General features: G+C 43.1%; 1 protein-coding gene across 2 annotated transcripts in view; it reads right to left on the bottom strand.

The window, feature by feature from the left end:
• Positions 1–6212: 6212 nt before the first annotated feature.
• cbfa2t2 (CBFA2/RUNX1 partner transcriptional co-repressor 2) overlaps positions 6213–22162 on the bottom strand; it is a 36851-nt gene continuing 20901 nt past the window's right edge. For both annotated transcript variants that reach the window (XM_056396848.1, XM_056396857.1), the window contains exons 2-11: positions 16366–16524; positions 15880–16121; positions 15602–15691; positions 13304–13488; positions 12971–13224; positions 11153–11238; positions 10642–10834; positions 9251–9319; positions 8828–9018; positions 6213–8108 (exon numbers count right to left, since the gene is read on the bottom strand). In XM_056396848.1, coding sequence (XP_056252823.1) covers positions 7752–8108; positions 8828–9018; positions 9251–9319; positions 10642–10834; positions 11153–11238; positions 12971–13224; positions 13304–13488; positions 15602–15691; positions 15880–16121; positions 16366–16524 — 1826 coding nt within the window. In that variant the 3' untranslated portion in view covers positions 6213–7751. The remainder of the gene's footprint in view (positions 8109–8827; positions 9019–9250; positions 9320–10641; positions 10835–11152; positions 11239–12970; positions 13225–13303; positions 13489–15601; positions 15692–15879; positions 16122–16365; positions 16525–22162) is intronic.

Raw genomic sequence — 22162 nt, 5'->3', positions numbered from 1 at the left:
AAAAAAAAAAAAAAAAAACTGATGAATGTAGCTTCTATGAAACTAATTGAAAGCCTGGTGTTTAAAATACAATTCATTCATATCAGTTCCTCTGATGTTGAGATAATAGTTTGATATTTTGATGAGGGCAGTGCCCTTATTTGCTTCCTGGTGGAGTGTTAGATGAGAGAATTGATTCCACGCTCACACCTGTCAGTTACAGCTCAGTGAGGCTTCCAGTGAAATCCCCTGTGCATAGGTAGGTAATTGAATCCAGTGCAGGGATGGCATACCCCGACGCTAATAATGAAAACCATAATATATAGAGGTATTGAATAAATGTATAAATACATTTAATGGCTATTGCTGGGGGGAAAATGATGACCAGTAGTATTAACCCAAAAATAGGGTTTGATTTCAGTTTATAACAAAATGAATCCAGCTCCTCTGAAACTCCTGCAACACACAAAAAATGAATTCATCTCCTGCTATAGCTGATGCTTTGTATACAGTATTATTATTATATACCTTGGAGATACAGCAGGGATTAATTCGCACAGCCTTTGTTACATTTTTGCACACACTGTAGGGTTCCTGTGCTGCTGCTGCTGCTGGATGAGAAATGTTTATATTGAACCCACTGTGGAATGCGTTTTTCTCTCAAAGTCTCAGGAGATTTCGTCATGTAGTTATACAATATATTCCAACGTGATACTGAAACAACATGCAGTGAGCACAAACCAGCTTCTTTGACTCTATTGGATTTTTACTGCATAAATGTGAGCCATTGTTCAATACTAAGTTAACAGCACTGGCCAATATCCATACCCTATTCAGTCTAACTATGTGATATTTTCCTATTATGTATTTCCTGATTGTGAAACAGGCTTTTCTGTGTTGTGAAGTATGTGGGATACCGATGAATAGCCAAAGTCAAGGTTCAGACCTTGTGCAGTTATTTCAAATCATACAGTTCTCTGAATAACACTGCCGCCTCTCTGTGCAACCCCTCCTTTAGCAGTGAAAAAAATATATATACAGGCCTTTTTATTCCCTTTCAGGCAGGTGCCCTTGGTTCTGATGAGTGAAAACACACCTCATCACTTCATAGTGCCAAGGGCCTGCGCTAAGGTGACCAAATGACATTTGTTGTCCTGTTTCATTCCTCTCTACTGCCATTTTCTCTGTCTTGGTTACCTTATTGTGCAGAAGGCAACACACAGAAGGCATTTAAAGTAAAATCTTGTGTTACCTCTCTGTAGGGGACAGCAGAAAAACCTTGGAAGAATGCCAACACGACAGTACAAGATGTCCGTATCAGACATTTTAAAACACAATATGTAAGCTCACACACAATTTTTGAAGCCTGTATGACGTCAGAGAAGCGCTTTACCATATGTGATATACGTAAAACCAATTATAACTTCAGAGTTAGTATTTAGCTCATGGGGAAGGTAAGTCACTATACAACAAATAAAAAGATAAGATACATGGAAATTAAAGAGGACACCAAATCATTTTTTTTTTTTTGTCGATGTTCATGAGCAACTCATCTCCACAGAGATCCAAAGACTGGAGGCCAAAGGTGACAAAGCAGTAGCTGTTGTCCTATTTCATACCTCACTTTCTCTGTTTCTTTTCACCCTGGAAACTTTATTGTGTAGGAGGTAACATGCTCACAGACTTGTCTCTGAAAGACAGGGTCACTCATTCTTGTTGACTGAGAGACTCGTCACACTGACTCGAGATTTGCTAAACAGCAGTTTATTATCCCAAGCTAATAGTGTTCATAAGAACTAACGGTTTAAACAAAAAAATAGTTTTTGCAAGTGCAGTTTCTTTGTGTGTGTGTGTTTTTTTTTTTTTTTATGCAGAAGATTGGAAAGCTACATTTTATGCTTGTCTTGTGTTGTGTTTTGATGTAGGTCCCTCGCAGCAGAAGTAGTGTCTCAAAATCAATTACTGTAAATCACTCCTGACCTTGAAGAACATTAAGTGTTCATAATAGCATGCTGTCAAAAAAGCTTTTGCAAATGTTACGGAGGGGCAGACAGAGTGAGAGGGGGTTGGGGGGGGGTGGAAAAGACGGATTAGGATGGAGAGATATATCATCAGAATGGGATTTCAGTGTCATGTGTTGTCCAGACTCCAGCATGGGACTAAGATATCACTCTAACGTCCTCATGTCTCTGTGATGATGATCTATTGCAGATCCTCCAACGCGATCGTATAATTTAAACATCACGTTGAGCGGAGGTGAAAGACACAATGAAAGCTCCCTATGCACAGCTAAATTCTGCTGAGTTTGTTTGCTCAGTGCACTGGATTTATGACTTTGTAATGTTGTGAACTTCTTGCTTTACCCTGCTCTCATCTCATGTCTGTGTGTGTGATCGACTCGCCATTTTATACGGTTTTATACTGCAAAACATATGTTAGCATGCCAGTATGCTATATTAAGATAGAGAGTATGGTATAGCTGCTTCACCATCATTGTCATTGAGAGCATTGTAGCATGATAATGTTAGCATTTAGGTCAAAGAACAATTATGCCTAAGTGTGTCCTCACAGAGCTAAAGTGGCTGCATTCTCTCAGTCTTGTTGCTACTGTTTATAGTTCTCATCTTATCTCCTCATGATACATAAAACCATCTCAGTTTTATATCTGTCTGTGAAACCCTTTGAACACTCAGCTATAGGACAAGTGCTGTACAGTAGGGGCCTACATTAGATGTATTATTAAGTAATCCACTGGGTACTACTCTTTACTGTGCAGCTACCATCTAGTTCACATTGGAGTACTGCAACCTATTTGTCATTAAGTAGCTCTCCAAATAATGTTGTTTTCTGAGAAATGTATTCAGATTACATCAGGACAATGGTTGCACATTTGATCACACTAGAGTGGTAGAGTGGTTCGACATTTTGGGGAATGTGCTTTTTTTCAATAAGTATGAAAGAGTTAACTTGTCAAAGGTTCAGTGTAATTGTGTTGTGACAAAACCTGCTATGTCTTTAAAGGTCATTGTAGTTAAATTGTTGGATGTAATTTCTTTACTGTGTGGGATATTTATGACTCATGAAATAAAACCAATTAAATGCTGTTACATAACATACAGATGCACATGTCAGGAAATATATCATCTTCGGTGTTTGTAACTGGAATGATTCTATCTTTGTGAGTTGTTATCAAAGCAGATGATATTAAAAACTACAGCCGTCAGAACAGTGGGAAAATCGGAGATGAAGGATGAAAAGAGGGGACGGGTAGGGAGTGAAAGGAGAAAAATATGTTTTCTGTATCTCCGCTTTGCTTTCTGTGGCTTGTATTTTAGGCATCATGAGAGGAGCTTTGGAAACGAGAATCTAAAGTGACATCCATTACTCCGCCTCCAGCTAGACGTTGGGACAGAAACCAGGCACATAATTAAACCAGTCTCTCCCACAATCATTACAACATTGTGTAGTAGCATTTTTTTTGCCAAGAAACCAGCGGAGGGAACTCGGCACACACTGCCCCTCTGTCCCCAATGAACACAGACCGACACATACACACAAACACAACTGTGTACGTTTGCTGACTCCACTTTTTCCTCTTTCCTCTGGGCAGATGCAATTAACTGCCAACTCATAAAAATAATAACCAACAGAACGTCTTTGATGCAGAACAGAACAAGATGACAAGATGGAACATACTGACAAAAGTCACTTGTAAACAGCACCGTGCCTAAACAGAAGAAGCTCTTGCATAGGCCTACGGTGTGCACTGTGTATACGGTATTCATATAGCGTGGAAGGGAATTGCATGTACAGGTCCATAATTATCAAATAGAAAACCAGCATCTGAGCCACAGCACGAAACCACTCAGTGTATTATCTTCAGCATAAAGTAAACGTCACGATCCTGTTACTAGACAGGCACAGAAATAAACAACAACAGTGATTCTGGCACACACGCTGACTCACAAAATTACATCTAGATAAAAGATGAGTCATATTCATTTTTAGATTAACTAATGATTAGTAAATGCACTTTGTAAGCATGGTCCTTGGTATATCTGTGCTTACAAAGACAACACTACATGGAAAGACAAACTACAGTAGCTGCTTTTGTTCAGATTTATTATCCACAACTGAGAGCTGAGAACTATGCCTTAGCTAACTGTACCTAGACATTTAGTCACACACTGTACTTTAGTACAAATGTGAGGTTTTCATTCTTTATTTGTTGTTTATCACTTTATGCAATACATACTTTTATTCCCCTATATTTCAGAGGGAAATATATTATCCACTACATGTAACTGGCAGCTGCAGTTACTTTGCAGATTTTATGATGATCTATGATGAGTTTATTAAATATGATGAATAGTTATAGATTAAACAAACCAACTATATATTGAATGGTTAAAATGAGTTCCAGCCTGATCAACTACAACAGCAAAATGCTGCATAGACAATAATGCATCACTTGTGGTAACCCAGTAATATGATAAGTAAAACACTCACAGGGGGAATTTAATTTTACTTTCAATACTTACATACTTTTACTTGAGTAATAGTTTCAGTGCAGGACTAAGTATTGCTTTTACTGGTACTTTAACATTTACATTTGGTATGAGTAGAATTTTAGTTTTTGGTCTGCTACATTAGTTTTTCAGCTTTAGATACTTTACTTAAGCTATAAATAGTTTAGATACAAAACATAATACTGAATTATGAACACATAAGGTGTACTGCATTGGTATAGATCAACAAACAATATTGTTATTATTGTTATCATTATTATTATTACTTTTATTTTTAGAAGAAGAAGAAGTAGGAGGAGGAGTAGTAGTAGTAGTATTAGTAGTAGTGGTGTCAGGGTGTTCAGCATTACTGGATGACTTTGTTTGGGTCCGGCTCAAGTTCTGTTGAAGAGACAGAAAACTCTGAAGACTACAAAAGTCATGTTTTTTGGTAGCGGTGTGGAATGAAGTATTTCCTATATCTGCAATCATGGACTGTGATCCAATATTCACTGGGCATCTCCTCCTCATTGCAGACTGGTGCAACAAGTCAGCAGCATGTAGACATCTTCTAACTTTGCAGTCACACTTCTCAAATTGTATCATCTACTGCCACCTCGTGGTTGCACGTGATGTTACACCTTTCCACTGCGTGTTGGCTTTTGAATTGAATTAATTTTTTGCTTCTTTGATGTAAAAAAAATGATGACTGATGACTAATGTAACTGTTGAAGTCAGTCATCTTCTACATCCACCGTTCTCTTGAATAATGATCTTCAATGTGAACTGACTTGAATATTAATTAACTGCAGAGATGGAAAAACATTATGCATTATACATGACAGAACTTCCACCCACTTTAGAATAATTCAATCCTGGCAAGAACCTCCTCATTACCTCATACCTGAATTCAAAGATGACTCTTGCATATTTCATCAGGAGTCACTGAATCATTCACAACATCAAGGAGACAAACAAGAGACGCAAAAATAAGACACACTCGTGGCTTTTGAGAAGAACCCCAACAACAAGTTTGTTGAAGAGGCATTTTTTTGTCTCGAGTTGATTTTTCTCAGAAAATCTTGAACACATTTAATGAAATTACATAGAGACAATCAATTAACTTGATATCTCCATATCTCCATATACTGCTGGTTTGTGATGGCAATTACTTTAATATCACAAATGGATATTTCTTCTTCTATACCCTCATTAAATTCAGCAGACCTTTAGAGACAAGCTGGACACCAATGACCCAAAACCAAATATCTGAAATACGAAGAGTCCTGGAGATATTACCACAAAGTACTGGTGCTTTTTATACTTTTATACTGTTCTCAGCTCAGAAATGATATAAGGCTAAAGCCAATTAATGCAGAATTAAGTACATAACCTAAAACAATAGAGTCAATGTTTTGGATTCAATATTTAATTTAACTGGATTAATACCATTTTGTGTCAAGGACTTAAGAAACAAGTTATGTAGCAGATTAATATTTGTTCATAGTGATCATGTAACCTTGAAATCTACTGGTTTGGTCATTTGTAGCTCCTCAATTACTCTTAACTTTTTTTACTTTTAATTCAATGAAAAAGATGAGGAAATGTAATTCTATATAAACGGACAGGTGTCGTATTTAACACTCAGCTCACACTGATGTATGATTTGATATGATCGGGTTCACCTTCATCTCAGCACATATTCAATCGCAGAACAGACATAAATAATGTTCTGAAGTAATTCTATTTCTTTATTTCATACTTCATGTCAAGATATCTTTTTTCATATGAAGTTGTTATGCCTCATAACAAAAGAACGTGTTTAAAGAAGGAAGGGAAAATCGTGGCTCACAAAATAAAGGCATTATCTCATAATATTCTTTACAAAGTCATCTTACAACCAACAAAAACAACAACAATGTCTCAGTTGTAACAGCAGAGTACGATATATCAAAGTTTAGCACTAAACGTTTGACTTAAATCTAACTGTGACAAAAGAAAAAAAAAAAAAAAAGAAAAATAGAGAATGAACTGTACATACAAATACAGTTTAACTCCTGAGATTCTCTGTGGGAGAGAGAGTCGCTGCTCTAAACCTGCGCCACAGCAACGTAACATCAAATGAGCATTTTAATGCTTAAAAAGCTGTACTACAAATTGGTCTTCTTCTCTGATGAAACCATTGCAGGGACGCAACATTCGGAGCAACATCTGACCCTGCCATATACACAACTGGTGATGTGAACAAGTGCCAGAATGAAACTGCAACCGGAATAAAAGTCATAACTGAATCTTGAATCCTGCGCTTACTCAATCCAGCCGCCATTCCCTTTACCTCTGTTCGTTCAAGATATCTGATGATCGCAAATGAAAAATAGAGACCAGAGTTCCTCGCTAAACTCATTATACAAGTAGATATGACGTGTGGGGGTTAGTGTATGAGTATCTCTTGTTCACAAGGACATTTACAGGCAATGACGACGACTCTCTCTTTAGTGACTGGAAACTTTGGTAATGCAAGAAACGGCTTGAGATACCTGACCACTTCATTTTAATATTGCTTTGACAAAAGTAATCATATGCTTTACAATAATCACTGACGGCACGACCATTTGACACACGCATTCACACATAAGAAAACCTGACAAAAAGTTGGCGAGCAAATATTTATGTATACAGGAGAGCTGCAGAGACGATCTTATGTGGTCTACTGTCAGATTTTTCCTACAGGGACGACGACAGATGCTTTATGGCTGGTACTATTACACTGTTTACATTTAACACCACCACCACCTCCTTATCTTAAATTTATACACAACAAAGTGAGAATTTCAGTTGAGGGGAGGCGTCTCTCATACCTCGCTGTCTTCTAATCTCCTCTGCCTTTTCTCATATGCCTTCCTTTCATAACTTCCTCCCCGCAGCCAGAGATAAACTGAGATCAATCGGCAGTTTTTTCCCCTCCCTTCCCCAGATCCAAGATTTGGGGTTTTTGGACGAAGACAAACACGTTTCCATCTGTTAGGGAGATCTGTTTTCCAATGGATGCATTTGAGACGAGTCCTTCTGTCCTTTGCCAAAGCCAAAGTCCCAGTTGACATATCACTCACACAGTCATCCATAATCTGTCCTTTTTTATCTGCCAAAGATTATGATGAAAAATCTGTTATCCTAACTTAACCCACAAACAGTTCCCTCATGGTGCTGATTCAATTCTTTCCCCGTTTAGGAAGAGGATGGGTGACCACTGAAGTCCTTCACTTTCTAGTGTCCGTTGGCCTCGGGGGCCGAGGCGGGGGTGGAGGGAGTGGAGGAGCGAGAAGCAACCGAAGCCTTCTCTCCACCAGGACTGGAGACTGAAGGCACGCTGTCGGAGGCCTTAACCCCGGCCAGGCCGACAGGGGACACCCCGGCCGCCGCTGCTGCGGCCGCCGCCGTGGCCATGGCGGCTACCCTGCTTGCGGTGATGGCAGAAACTGATTTGGGTTGCGCCTGAAGTCCTGGGCTGCAGATAAGGTGATGCCTCTCCCAGTCTTTGTGCTGGCAGAAAGAGCCACAGTAGCGAGCGGCGTTGCAGCCGCTGCACGTCTCGCTAGCTTTGCGGCCGCAATTCCAGCAACACTGAGGAGGGAAGGAGGAAGAACTGTGAGCTTTCACAAAAATGGAAGGTTTCACAGGCAGATATTTGTGTCATCATGAATTTGAGTGAGCCTCCTCTAAAATAAAATTCTTTCTGGCCACTTTGAAGCAGAGAAAACAAGCTCTAAACACAACAGCTTTTAAGTTGTTATGGCAAACAGCTGCCTATTTACCCACCCAGCAGATATGTAGTAAAATTAGCATTCATTTGGAGCCATGTCTCCATCCATCTAATGAATCTAAGTCCAATATTCACTCTCATATTAGTGAACTAACTCCTGGGGGAAATATCTGACTCTGAATGATCCTTTGTGCTCACCAGCTAGTCGCTTGCTACCCATATAGTTTGCTGCTTAGTGCCGGATAAATAGCATACAGAGGGTTTTAGTTTTTTAGTTTTTTTTTAATTGAAAACACCTCCTACATCTGGAAACGAGGTGAACAAACGGAGTGACAAAAGTGAGCCAAACATGTAAGGGTTGCAGGCCAGAAAAACCAAAGCAACGAGCTAAAAGACAGTGAAACACTTGGTAGTGATGGTGATAATTATCTGTGGGTTTATCACGACCACTGACCCTCTGCACTTAGAGTCATCACATGTAATTGTAAGATCCCTTTGCTCCTGCTTTAAAGTAGCATCCCTCATTCATGCAGGACTACAAACTTATTGCACTAGCTCCATAACCTCTATCTGTGCTCACCTCACTGGAATCCTCCTGTTCATTGATGACCATGATGGCATCCTCTTGAGCCTTCCTCTTTGCCTCAGCCAGAGTCTTTTCCATCTTTGCCCTCTCGGCAGCAATCATCTCAAAAGCCTTCTGCTCGGCCTCCGCTACTGCTTTCTGAACCTCGTCCATGGCCTGACGCTTCACCTCATTCACCGCCTCTTCTAAACATCGGGGAAGACAAGCGTTGAATGTTTAGCTCACCTAGTTTAAACTCTATCAGCAGCAGTAAAAAAACAGACCACAGATCAGCACACAGTCGTATTATATGTGTTCTACCTCAAAAGTGTAATTGTTCTCTGTAATCTCAATTATTGCTTCAGTCAAATTAATTGTGATTATCTTTCTTTGTCTAACAATTCGATAATTAAAATTCAGATTTTATGGTGTTCCTACCAGCTTTCCTCCAGATCTCATCTGTAACGTATGCTGAGCCTGGCCGCGGAGCAAAGTCTCGCTGGGAGTCTGTGGGAAAGCAGAGACAGAAGGGATTAGCACCTGCCAGGGCTTATAGAGATATTAAGATGATTAATTGTTGAAATAATGGTTCAGTTTGTGACTGACAGCTCAATCAAGGTAACAGGTGTTTACAAAGAAAGGCCACACAGGCAGGCAGTGATAATATCTTTGTAATGTCGATGCAAACAAGTCTGCATATCTAGGCCACAGAACCAATGTAATTGTTGTTTATCAGAGTCTTGGACTGATCTGAGATCTGACAACTTCAGAAAGGAATGTGTTTGGCTTGGAGGGAATATGCGAACCAACAAGCTGTGTCAACATTCTGTCTGTTCCCTCAAATCTCTCTCTCCCTGCATCTCAATTCATTTCTGTGTCCCTGGCTCTCACCCCTCCCCACCCCCCCCCATCCCCCACTCCCCCACCCCCCATCTCTTACATCCTCACCCCTGCTTTCCTCTCTTTTTCCTTCATTTACATCCTCTCACTTCAACCAAGCCTGCATGCACCCTCCCCACCGTCCTTCCCACCCCCACTTCAGTCTTTCTCCGCCCGAGCCCAGGCAGGCAGGCGGGCTTCCCGGCTGGGGGCCCAGATGGTGCTCTGGCGAGTCAGCCAGCTCTGGGTCTCTGAGCCTGCAGGACGGCAGGACGGCCCTTCTGTGGCCGATATGGCCGAGGCCAGTCCTGGCACTTGTCTGTGACTATGGACCAGCAGGGGGACGGCAAGGCTGGCAGTCAGAGAGAACACTGCCAGTACACAGCAGACTGGGGGACTAACTGTGGAGGGATGCACTAACACACTGACATGTGACTTGGGTGCAATTCTATTAATAACCACTAGATGGAGCATGAAATAGAAGTGAGGCTGTGCTGGTTTGTGCTCTGAGCTTGTAGAATCATGTATTTCAAAATCATTATATCTCATCATTGAGAGTAGACAAGACATTTGGATCTGGTTTCTTACGGACTTGAGTGTTAACAGGTCGCCTATCTCTAATATTTAACTACAATCAGTATCCCTGTGTGAATTTCTAATTGTTACACTTTCCTGCCAAAGTCATATCTGTTTTTCAGGACTTGGACTGATGCTCATCTATGATCATTAAAGATCGGTCCACCCTGTTAATACTATCAGGGTAAATACGTTCTTTTGGATTTTAGGTGAACTGAGCCTTCGGGTATTAACAGCTGACTAATTTCCAACGATTTGGCTTGAAGCAATTTTCTCAAGTGAAAAACACCAGGCCACACCACCAAAAAAACAAAAAAAACAAATCACTGGGTTCTGCATACCAACATAATTCATTTTAAATTAACTGTACCCACCTGACTCTGCAGAGTGAGGGCTGTGTGTCTTGGAGAAGGGAGCGGAGCCTGAGCCTCCTTTGCGTGGGTCCTCCTGCTCGCTTGAACGTCGTCTCCAGTAGTTGAGCTCCTCGCGATCCGACTCCTGGCATCGTCTGAGCACGCTCACTGACCTCCGTGTCTTTTCCACCATGTCCACAATGCAGTTCAACACCTGAGGAGCCCCCCCCCCAAAAAAAAAAATGATTGTCTGAGTTTGCTTTTTGCATTTAGCAAAGAATCGCAAACTAATCTTAATTTTGAAAGAAATACAGGATTGGCCGTAATTATGCTATTTAACAACTAGCATCATGTATTGATTCAATAACCGAGATTAGTAGCAAAACACTAATGTCCAAATGAGGTATAGATGTGAAGACTGTGAGAGAGTAAAGCACTGTTTTGCTGAGGATCACACTAAAACAAATTACATTTTACATTCTTGCTATATCACAACCCATTAGCAGCGCTGGTACTTGTCTGGGAGACTTACATGGTCCAGATGCCTCCATTCATCAGCCCACTCTCTGTCTGTCAGTCTGTGGTCCACCGGCTCCTCGCGGTAGCCCCCGTTAGTGCCTGATTAAAACACACACAAGACAGACCACAGGCCAATGAGATTAACATTCTTCCTAATATTAGAGAAGCCACAAGTGACAGTCAGTGAGTGAAAAGTGTGTGCTTGTGTTTAGGTGCGTGTATCATTGCCACATAGCTTTGTTGAGATGGCCAAAACACTGATTAACTTTACTTTAAAATTTGAGATTGCGTCATCATTTCACCACAAGATGAATTGTGACAGAAGAGACGTGACTTCAAAGTCAAAGTCAGCATCTTACATCCAATATTAAGAATGACAGGGATCGGGGAATGTTAAACGGGGGGGGGGGGGTCAAAAAATAAGACAGAAAGACGCAAGATGGACTGAGGGATTGTGAGCGAGAAAGGTGGGTGAAAGAGAAAAAGAGAAGCCTGTGATGCAAAACAGACTCCCAGCTCTCAGAGCCTGAACACATCTGGAAGTCAGCTGTCAACCACACACACATACACACATACACACGCTCCCCAAACTTCTCCCTTAGCACCTCCCCTCCTGGAGCTCACAGCATTCCAGTAGGGAGACACTCAGGCTGAGTGGAGTGGCTCCACTTCTAAACACAACCAGCCGGTCTGACACTCAGTGTGGACCATTACAACCACACACACACGCACGCACGCACACACACACACACACACGAAGCATAACTATCTGATTCCAATTCAGTTATTACACAAGGCTGTGACTTAAGCAATATTTAATTGTACATTTAAAAGTAATAATACAAGCTTGTGCTAATGCAGAGCCCCAAAACATTGATACATAGCCACACACACACACTGGTTACAAAGATGCAAACCACAACCTCTTAAAATTGAGAAAAAAACGGCCAACAAGAGGCCACATGCACACTAGGCCCTGTTGAAGAGACTAATGATTCCCTCAAACACACACACACACACACACACACACACACACACACACACACACACACACACACACGCACACACGCTAGCCTTCCCCTCAACCTCTTCTCCACTCCTGGTTCTCATCAGTGTTCATCAGTTCAAAGCCATGAGTGTGTGGACTGATGTGTTTATATGTGTGTGTGTGTGTGTGTGTGTGTGTGTGTGTGTGTGCCTATGAGTTAAGTGGCGGCAGGCGGGCGGGAGGCTGTCAGACAAGGGACTAAGGCCTCGTAAACACAGCACCTCTACCATGAACATATCAAGGTGTGCGTCTGTACGTACGTGTGTGTGTGTGTGCGCCTGAGTCTGTGAGCTACTGCTGTTTCCACTGTGTGCTGACAAGCCTCAAATGGAGGGCAGATATACACCAGAGTAGATCCAACCCTCCCTGCCTGGACAGTATGGCTCTGTTTATACACACATGTAGACTCCAGAGACGTACGGGAGCGGCTACACAAACACAGAGACCACCCGTTATCACACACAGAATATCATGTGTGTGTGTGTGTGTGTGTGTTTTTAAGCAACTTTTTAATTTCTAAATGTGTGTATCAGCCACTTGCATTCACACTATTGCGCAGAACCAGACTGAGGTAAAAGGTCTTAGTGTTCATGCGGTTTGCAGTATCATGATTCCTCCAATAATGAGCTTAAATGATTTAATGACTTGAAGGATGTATTGTAGTCGAGCAACTACTGAACCGAAGACTGAACTTCTCAACTTTTTATCATCACCAATAATGTGAAAGCATTAACATGAAAAGTCACTGACCATAAACCTGGACAGTAAATTTGCATCACGTACCAGGGAGTCTGGGCCTGTCCTTGAGCTCGCGTATCTCCAGCATACGCTGGCTGTGCTCACGGTGTAGGATGTGCGGCGCTGCGATGTCATCCAGGGCGTAGTGCTGCAAGGGTGGAGGAGTTGGGTGAAGCTGGGTGCTGAGGGGCACCGGGTGGGCAGGGCTGTGTCGAGGAGCGGGGCTGATGGTGCAAATTCGTTTCGCGGCGGGCTCCATGGCCACGGGAGGGCGTTCGTGGAAGCCGTTCTCTTTGGCCCTGAAAAGCAAACGCTGTTTACGCTTGTGTCTACCAGCATCACATCTTAATAGAAGCAGTTTCTGTGTTCTGATCTAACCTGCTGGGGCTGTGTCTCTTGGTCGCAGCATCAGGAGGCTCCATCAGCAGCTCAGAGGAGTCTGGAGAGGAGGCCAGAGTGGTGCTTAGCAGGAGGTGCTCATGCTGGGACAGGTACTGGGCTGGGGTCTGCTTGGCTGCCCGTGCACAGTGGAGCAGCTCCCTCTGCAGCAGGGGTAGGTTTGCCTAGCAAGAGAGAAAGAGATTTGTCAGGTTTTGTTCTAATTTGAGAAAATAGTTTAATGAGTAGGAAGAAGACCATTTTAAAAGACTTCCTGTTTTTGACAGAGCATTATTGTACCAGTCTAAATGCACTTAGCTGATCCCATAATGCTTTTTAGTCAGTCACATCAGCCACACATTCAGAGGCTGATAGAGACAGAAAAAGAGAAGCAACAGCCCGTTGTGAAAGAAGAGGATGGGAGATCTGGAGAAAACAGACCAGAACCATCCTGTAACAGAACTAAGAGACCTCCTGGGGAAGATGCCTGGCTGGGAGAGAGGGGGGGCTTTAAGGGGGGTGGGAGGTGGGGGGTGCTGACTCCTTGAGGTCTGGCTGTAGGGCTCAATATGGGTCTGGGTGTTGTTCTGTGGCTGCCTCCATGGTGGCTGTGGTTTCTGCTCTCTCAAATGAAAAAGGCTGATTTTTCTAAGCTGCTGCTGAAGCTCAGTTACTAACCTCCTGCACCCAGCGTGAGCGCAACACATTGGTCACAGCAAAGATATGCAGGAAGATACAGAGGCTTAAAAACATAGAAACATTTCAAAACAAATGATACACAGGCTCCACGTCTGCCTCATTCCTTGCCCTCTCTTGCTCTCTCTCTCTCTTTTTTTTTTTTTAATATTTATCTGTGGCTGTCTCCGTCGTATCTTTCCATCTCGCTTTTGTTCCCTGCATTTCCCTAATTAGGAACAGACTCCGGTGTGTTTGCAATTACACCACTTCCTCACTCCCTCTTCTCCGTTTCTTGAGAAACCAGCTAAATAACCATACCGTTCTAGTTTTGTGACTCTGACCTCCCCTTCTCACGTAGCGCTTTCGACCATCATCGAGCAGATTCTGTAAACTTTGACTTCTTTCTCCATCTAATCCGACCTTTTTTCTCTTGACTGATACTTGCAGCATCTCTCGTACTTCACCCTAAAGATGCTGATATTTCTAATTTGCGGTCGACCCTCTGTAACACCCCTGTGCTCTCTTTTGCCCGTCTCCCATGCTCCTCTGCCTCCCTTCTTTCCCTGGGGCCCCCAGCTAGCAGACACATGTGCTGTGTGTCAGTTCAGCAGAGGGCTCTTGAGGGGTTCAGCGGGGCGGATGCTAGATTGGCGGCGCCTTGGCAGCTGAATGCTCTTTTAACGGGACAGCGGCTCCATATGGCGCACTGGAACCCATAAAAAAGGGAAGGGAACACTTTATAGGCATGTTTCACACTTCCGAGTCCCCACTTCTCCCTCTCTCCTCCTCACCCACCTCTCTCTCCCTCTCTCTTTTCCACTTCCTCACCCCCTGACTTCTGTCCCATCTGTCCACTTCTCCCCCCTCACCCCTTTTCTCTCTCTTTCTTAAGAGAGACTACTCTCAAGGAGTTGGAATTAAGTTGTGGGGACCCCACCCCCTTGTAATAAATTAGTAGAAGGAGGGAAACAGAGGTTTCTTGTCTCAGCACCCTCAGACAGACAGCTGGAGGGGCTCCAAAGGTGAGTAAGAGGTAAGCGTGGAAAAAGAGCAGATTTTCAACTGCTTGAAGTTACAGCGGTGCAACTGACTGAAGATTTATGGGCTGCTTTACTGAGAGGAGCTCCTAAAAAGTATACTCTTGCAGACTCCCCTGGTTACAAAAGGACTCAAAAGGCTGTTTAACACACACATACACACACACTCATCTGTTGCTTGTCAAGTCAACATCAAGTCAATCTTGATAGCTACTTTGAACCACTGAGAAGCAGTTTATTCAATTAGAAACCCTAAACAGAGGCCTATTTATAGACCAGTGCATTGTATCCTGGAAACATTGTAATGAAGTGTAATGAATCTACTGCTTTTCTGTCACAAGCTGTGATGTGACTGCCCATAGATTATTCACATCTTCCTTAATGAGGGGTATATTAATGTCAAAGACCTTCTGTTCAACACTTGTTAGTCTGTGGTTAATAATGAATCAGAGTTGACACAGGCAAGACGCGAGGCTGATGGGAAGGTGATGGAAAATATTGCTGCAAAGAAAAAGGAAGTGATCCAACGGAATAATGCAAAGCAAATATAGGAAGATGGGAAGGAGGATGAAGATGTGTTTACCTTGAGAAACGGAATAACAAAAGGCCGTAAAGGGAAGTTGGTGGCCTCCTGAAGCCGTGAGTGAAACTCCTCAATGGTAACTGTTGAATTCTAGGAGACAGGAAAAAGTGATGTTTAAGTAAGACATCAAATCAGTTCTTAAAGCCAAATTCTGTGCAACAGCACCATGTGAAACCCACCGGAAGTCATGAGGGGAAGATGAAATGCTTTTTTTTTTTTTCTTTTACAAAGATACATCTTCATTTCTTCATCTTCAACAAGATAAGAAAAGGACTTACCACAAGGGCCAGAACTAGGCTTCGGACGCTGTCTCCAATCTCAGGAGAAATGTCGTTGCCAAACTGCTGCAGCGTGGTCAGGAAACGTTTCAGCTTGCTCAGCTGGCGAGCCCCACAGGTGGCCGGCAGCTGCTGGTTAGCTAGCGATGAGGAAGAGGAAGAGGACGGTCCGTTACTGTAACGCTGCGGTGGAGATGGCACTGCATTCAAGGTTGGTGGGGAATGATGATTCCCATTGGTCACTGGGGATCGAAGGTGAGAAAAAGAGGAGTGAAATTAAGTTTAGGATACTTTTTGTTTTTGTTTCCCTTATTATTACCAACAATTCCAATTCAAGATACATTAAGACTAGGATTTATTTTATCAAAATACATTTAAAAACAGCCATCCATAAGTAGTAAGTAACATCGGAGGCTTATTCAAGGAAGAATAGGGGAAGGAATCAGACAAACTGTAGACAAGAAAGAATTGAAGAATGACCCTCACATGCTGTGGTGGAAAAAGAGGCCGGTCGAGGGCCGCTGGGGTTGACAGAAGGCAGGGGTGGCATAGTGGAGCTGGTGCTGCTGCTGGGGGCTGATCTAGAATGAGTCTTAGCATCCACAGGCGAACCGGGCATGGCAGGGCTCTTCTTCTCTCTACTGTCTGCAGAAAACAAGAGGAAAGAGGTCAGCTGCAGGTCAGAAACCAGAAGGCCTTTAAAAATGTTGTTGTCCTGTGGACACAGCAGTGAATGAAAATCACAACCACATTTTTGTGACTCAAATCTCACCGTACATGTCTAAAAATGACTTGAAATGTGTTACTTGTGTGTTATTTAGCTAGTAAAGTAAAGTAAAGTGTTGTTTTGATACAGCTCTGCTTTTTTACATTGTACTATTCTCTGTGTGTCTCTGTTAAACAAACAGCCCACACACAAATGTACGAAATAAGTTCAACCGTTTTCTTGAAAACCATAAAAAGAAATGGAGGAATGTAACTCACTAAAGCGTCATCTTGACAAATAAATAAGTCAATAAATACCACCACTTTAACTTTCCCTATAAACTCAATGGTTAAAAGCTTCAGCTCTATAGTAACAAAAGAAAATGCCACCCCCCTCCTCCCAAAACCCACTTCACATCATACAACACCTACTGCCAGGGCACCAACCACCCTGCCCCCCCACCCCCACCCCCATCAATGAACCAGATGTCTAAAGTTTAGCCCCTCACTCCCAACCATTCAGATCAATAACAGAAGAAATGCTGAAGAAGCCTATTGTGAGGGAGAAGAATGCCCCCTCATTGAGCTCCCCAGAAAATCTGGGCGGGGACAGGGACAGAAAGGGACGGCGCTATTTCACGCTTTGCTAACAAGATCGGCAAAGCTTTTGAATGTTAAACGCAACTTTTCAATATGCTATTTGCCGCTGAATGAGACCACCAGATAAGAGGTTTTTGGAGAAAGTGTGGTGGAGGGGGTGTGTGTGGTGGTGGTGGTGGGGAGATGTGGGATCACAAGCCGTCTTTGTCTCCTGGAGACCCATGAAGGCTGGGTCCCGTCTCCATTTAGAGTGGATCAGACTTTTCTAAGAATCGACGATTAATAGACAAGCATGGTCTCACAGGTCATGGGTCAGCAGAGAGCAGCTTTTTAAATGTGGTTTCATGGTTTTAAGGCTTTGGCTTCAATGGCACCCTGTATATCTCTTTCACAGCTATGAACTCTGCGTGGCCTTGAGACACAGGGTCCCACTTTATAAAGGCTTAAGTTGGAAGGTTTAAGCCATTAGCACGTAACTCAGGATAACTCAAAAGAAGGAATCACGCCTATTAAATGAATAAAAAGCATTTTTAGATTTTGTTAGGGCAAAAATATGTAAAAACATGCAGAAATCAACACATTACGGAAGAGAAAAAATCAATTACAAAATAAATCACAAAAATATGTGAATATGCCTGCATGCACACATAAAAACAATAAACTTAGCTGAACTTTCACTTTGCTGCCGTCTTGACAACAAACCTCTTTCCTTTCCTAGAATCTGTCTATGCAACTCATCTGTCATGTCTGCAACTCATTATACAGCTTTGACTGTTCTTCCTTCTGTTTTGCAGTCCTCCTCTCCCTCTCTCTCCCTCTCTCTCTCTCTCTCTTTCCCCCTCTCTCTTTCTCAGCCCTGTGGCCTGCCTGCCATCGCTCCACCTGTTCACCAACATAGGGGGCAGGAAGGAGGGATCTATGCAGACATTTGGACTGTCATACCCACCACACACGCGGTCTGCCAGTGCACCGCAGGAAGCAGCCTGCAGCACGCACACACACCGGTTCCAAAGCTCTGCACACTCTGTCCATATGGCCAGGAAATTAGACTGACATCTCAATAACAGAATCAACGGGGCATATGGCCTTAGTGTCAACACTGTTACCATGTAAACAACTTTATATAGACACAAGACCCCGGATTTGGGCATTTAACTCGTGCTATATAGTAGTGTTATAGTAGTGTAAATGTATTCATAAGTTATTTGTTGACACATCATCAACAGTTTTCCACTGGCAGCAAAGAGGAGTTTTGTGTCCAAATAGCCTGTCATTCTCATAAAGCTTAAGAGGCCACGCTTGTAGGCCTATTGTGTTTGACAGACAGGCCATAGACTACAAACAAGCAAAAAAGACAGAAACATATGTCTGATAAAGCTTTCACACATGCACTGCAACCCTGAACATATCTGCGCTTTACCCGGAGGAGCTATATGAGAGAACGCAAATGTCTGAATCGGTTGGACCAGACATTAAACAGACTTTACCCTGCCAGCTCCCTGGTACAAAGTCTGTGTAATGTCCGATTGAGCCCATGTGTGAACAGAGCAGGAGATTGTCTGCAGAATTCACAGCAAGCAAGTGGACATATTTATGATGTTTCTGTCATGTGACTGGTGCAAAATGTTGTGCTGCAAACAAAAACACTATGATTTCTTCGGCTTACTTTTTGTGTGATATTCTGCCTCCTGCACTCTCTCACCCAGGTGCCCAACCTCACCTATTTCCAGTAGGTGAGAACACATCCGACAAGGACTGCTCTGTGCCACATGTGTGTCCAACTCTGGAAGACGTCCAGACCTGATTCTCCAAATGAGAAAATGGCTTTATTGTGCATCCATTTCAGCATGGGGCTGAGAAATGAGGTTGCAGCTGCTTTCACACAATCTTAAGATGTGGACTGGTCTGTCATTAGCCATGCCAGATGTATGACGGCCAAAACAGGAGACATCAGGTGTGTGTGCATGTAGTGCTGACAGCCCATAGAGAATTGCCTCTGCTTGTCAATTAGACAGCACACATAGCCGGATGACTTCATCTGGCTTGCGAGCACCTGAGTCCACTGTATGTAGTCACAGGGCTGTCAGGGGAGGCAGCTGTCACAGCAGCCACAGAACGAACACACACACACACACACACACACACACACACACACACACACACACACACACACACACACACACACACACACACACGGAGTGCACAAAGTGGTCTAATGTTAACTCAGGTGAATATTGGCTTAGAGGAGGATGTGGAGTGTTTGCCTGGTCTAAATGCCACCTGTCATCTTGGCTCTAATGGAACAAAGGGAAGGCACACAAAGCTCCTCACTACACATCAACAGGATTACATGGAAATGCCATAATGCATAGAGAACACTAACACTGTAAGCAGACCAGTGCATACTGAAGATAACACAGGCAAGCCAGGCTTCATCTACACTCTTGTAAAATACCTCTGACATTTTTGACTGATAAAGACAAAAATATTTACAAAGTCTGCTCATACGATTCTGGGCTGCTGCTCTTCCTTCTCAAACAGATGATATAGATATAAAGTTTTACAGTCTCGTACGTTACCTGGACTGACTTATTTGCTTTCTACAACAGTTGTTATTGCAGGGATGGAAAAGTAATGTGCATCTGTGGCGAGGCTGTTGTTGCTAGCCAGGTGTTCCTTGTTTGTTCAGCTTCAGGTGACGCTCGTCTGCATTAAAACATTCAATCGGCTTTAATTGCCTCTGCCTCGGCAGGTGAAGCAGAATGAGGCAGAGACAGACAGAGAGGAACAGAACAGGGGTATTCCCACTGAGCCGCCACTGAGACTGAAAGCAATTCATTAAATAATCAGAAACGACAAGGCAAATAAAGCGCAGAGGACGTTCATTTAGCTCCTTATGTAAAGTGTGGATGGATAACCTACTTTGACTTAGCTCAAATAAATTACACTTGATGTGATGTATAAATAAATATGTTCAGTGTTAGGGTTTATTAAGCTCATGGTTTAACTCTGAAGTTTAAACTCTGTGTGAAAGGTTGGCAGCTGTGAGTCATGAGGCATGTGTGTGCAAGTGTGTGCGGTGTTGTGAGATTGTGTGTGTACTCGTGCCGTGCCGCTATCGCTGCCCTGTCACTGCAGATGAGGTGAGAGAAGATGTAACACAGGCTTGACTAATTTATCAGTGAGCAAAAAAAGACAATGCACAGCATGTGCAATGCTACAACTATGCGGGTTCCTAACACAGACATGTTAGTGCACGCACACACACAAACAGGCGACACAGCTGACTGAATCAACTCTTGAAACAGCTTGACTGCAAAATTTTGTAGAGAAGAAGATAAAGATATTGAATGTTAAGCTGAGGAATTAGCCTAGCTGAGCATACTGGAAGAACAGGGAAACTAAGACAGTTAGCTAAAATGTCTTACAACAACTTCAAAGCTGTCAAGAATACGTGTTTTATCTTGTGTGTAATGACTTAAACAAAAAAAAAAAGGAATAGTTAGCTTTCTGCCCAACAACAGTGCAAATGTAGTAAGAGGCAAGAAGCCATGTCGTCACTTGACTGACACTGGATGAAACCTTGGGTGTTTTGGTGGCTAGCTTAGCAACTTATCATACACCTGACCGTGCGTGCACAGAAATGAAACCTAATTGACTTTCTAATGCTCGGTAAAACAGCAAAGAAGCATATTCCCGAACACGCTGGTGTAAAATCATTATCCTGTCTCCAATCACATCCAGCCATAAACACATCTGAAACAAATAGGCAATTTCTCAGTTTGAACAACTAACAGAGCTCCCAAATGATAAAATAAACACAAAACAGAGACCACAGCAATTTGACTTGAAAATTGACCGAGTGAGATAACATGACAGTGCAGGAAGTGAAAAAGTAATAGATGAAGAGAAAATGTGTAAAAACAGAGGACTTGTCGTGAAGCTCAGGGGAAAAAAGGGACAAGCTAACAGCCCTCTTAGCACCCATGCAACTGATGGGCACTTCTCTCTCCTCCTCCTCCTCCTCCTCCTCCTGTACCATATGGATCTAATCGGCCAAGAGCTGGCCAGCTGGGACCTCCAACAGTCACCTGTGAGGGAGGAGGAGGAGGAGGGAGGGGGGGTGTGCAGAAGGGACTGCTGGAGTCTCCTCCACTAAGCCAAGGCTGCCCCCTCCTCCACACATACACACACACACACACACATCTCTGTCTCCCCTCCAAGGAGAGGAGGAGGAAGGATGGGGGGAGGTGTGGAGGGGAAGGGAGGGGAGGGGAGGGGAGGCACGAGGCGGCTGAATGCAAGCGAGTGGACTTAAATGCCAGGGAGACAAAGGCTGCACCTGGTCCCCGTCCGTCCACGCACACCGCCACAATACAGCACACATCTGTTCCTCTGTCCTGCGCTCCCTCCTGACCTCCACCCACCCACACACACGCACACACACACACACACACACACACACATATAATACACTCTGCAAAGACAAGGGTGCATGCACCGACACTCACACAACCACGTCCACTTATAAAACAGATAATTCAACAGTGTATGGTCTCTCTCAGTGTCAGGTTGCTGTTATAACCTTACAGCTAGACAACAGGTTCAAGGACTTGAGTGTGCTTAGTGTCAAATTTCTGAAAATGAGGGAACACGTGTCCTCTCTGCTTATTTCAATCAACTTAATTAATATTATTGCTCTCCTGGGGGCTGACACCTCCTCAACTGCTGCCACGACACAGTGGCCTCACTTCCACTCAAAGCAGTCATCAAACACGTTTTACAGCACAGTTATTCTGGTTTATACTGGTTTACAGTATAACCACAAGCTTCATTTTACAAACCTGTTTTACACGGGTCATTTAAAATACATCCATATATGCATTACTTTCAAATTTAGTACATTTTGGGTCTAATTTTTGTCGTTCTCTTTTTATTTATTCCGCATTCCTACTCAGGCCCAAAAGTTGCCTATGTG

Source organism: Seriola aureovittata, chromosome 2 (assembly GCF_021018895.1).
Source record: "Seriola aureovittata isolate HTS-2021-v1 ecotype China chromosome 2, ASM2101889v1, whole genome shotgun sequence".
Taxonomy (NCBI): Eukaryota; Metazoa; Chordata; class Actinopteri; order Carangiformes; family Carangidae; genus Seriola; species Seriola aureovittata.
This window is presented reverse-complemented; position numbering and strand designations above follow the sequence as displayed.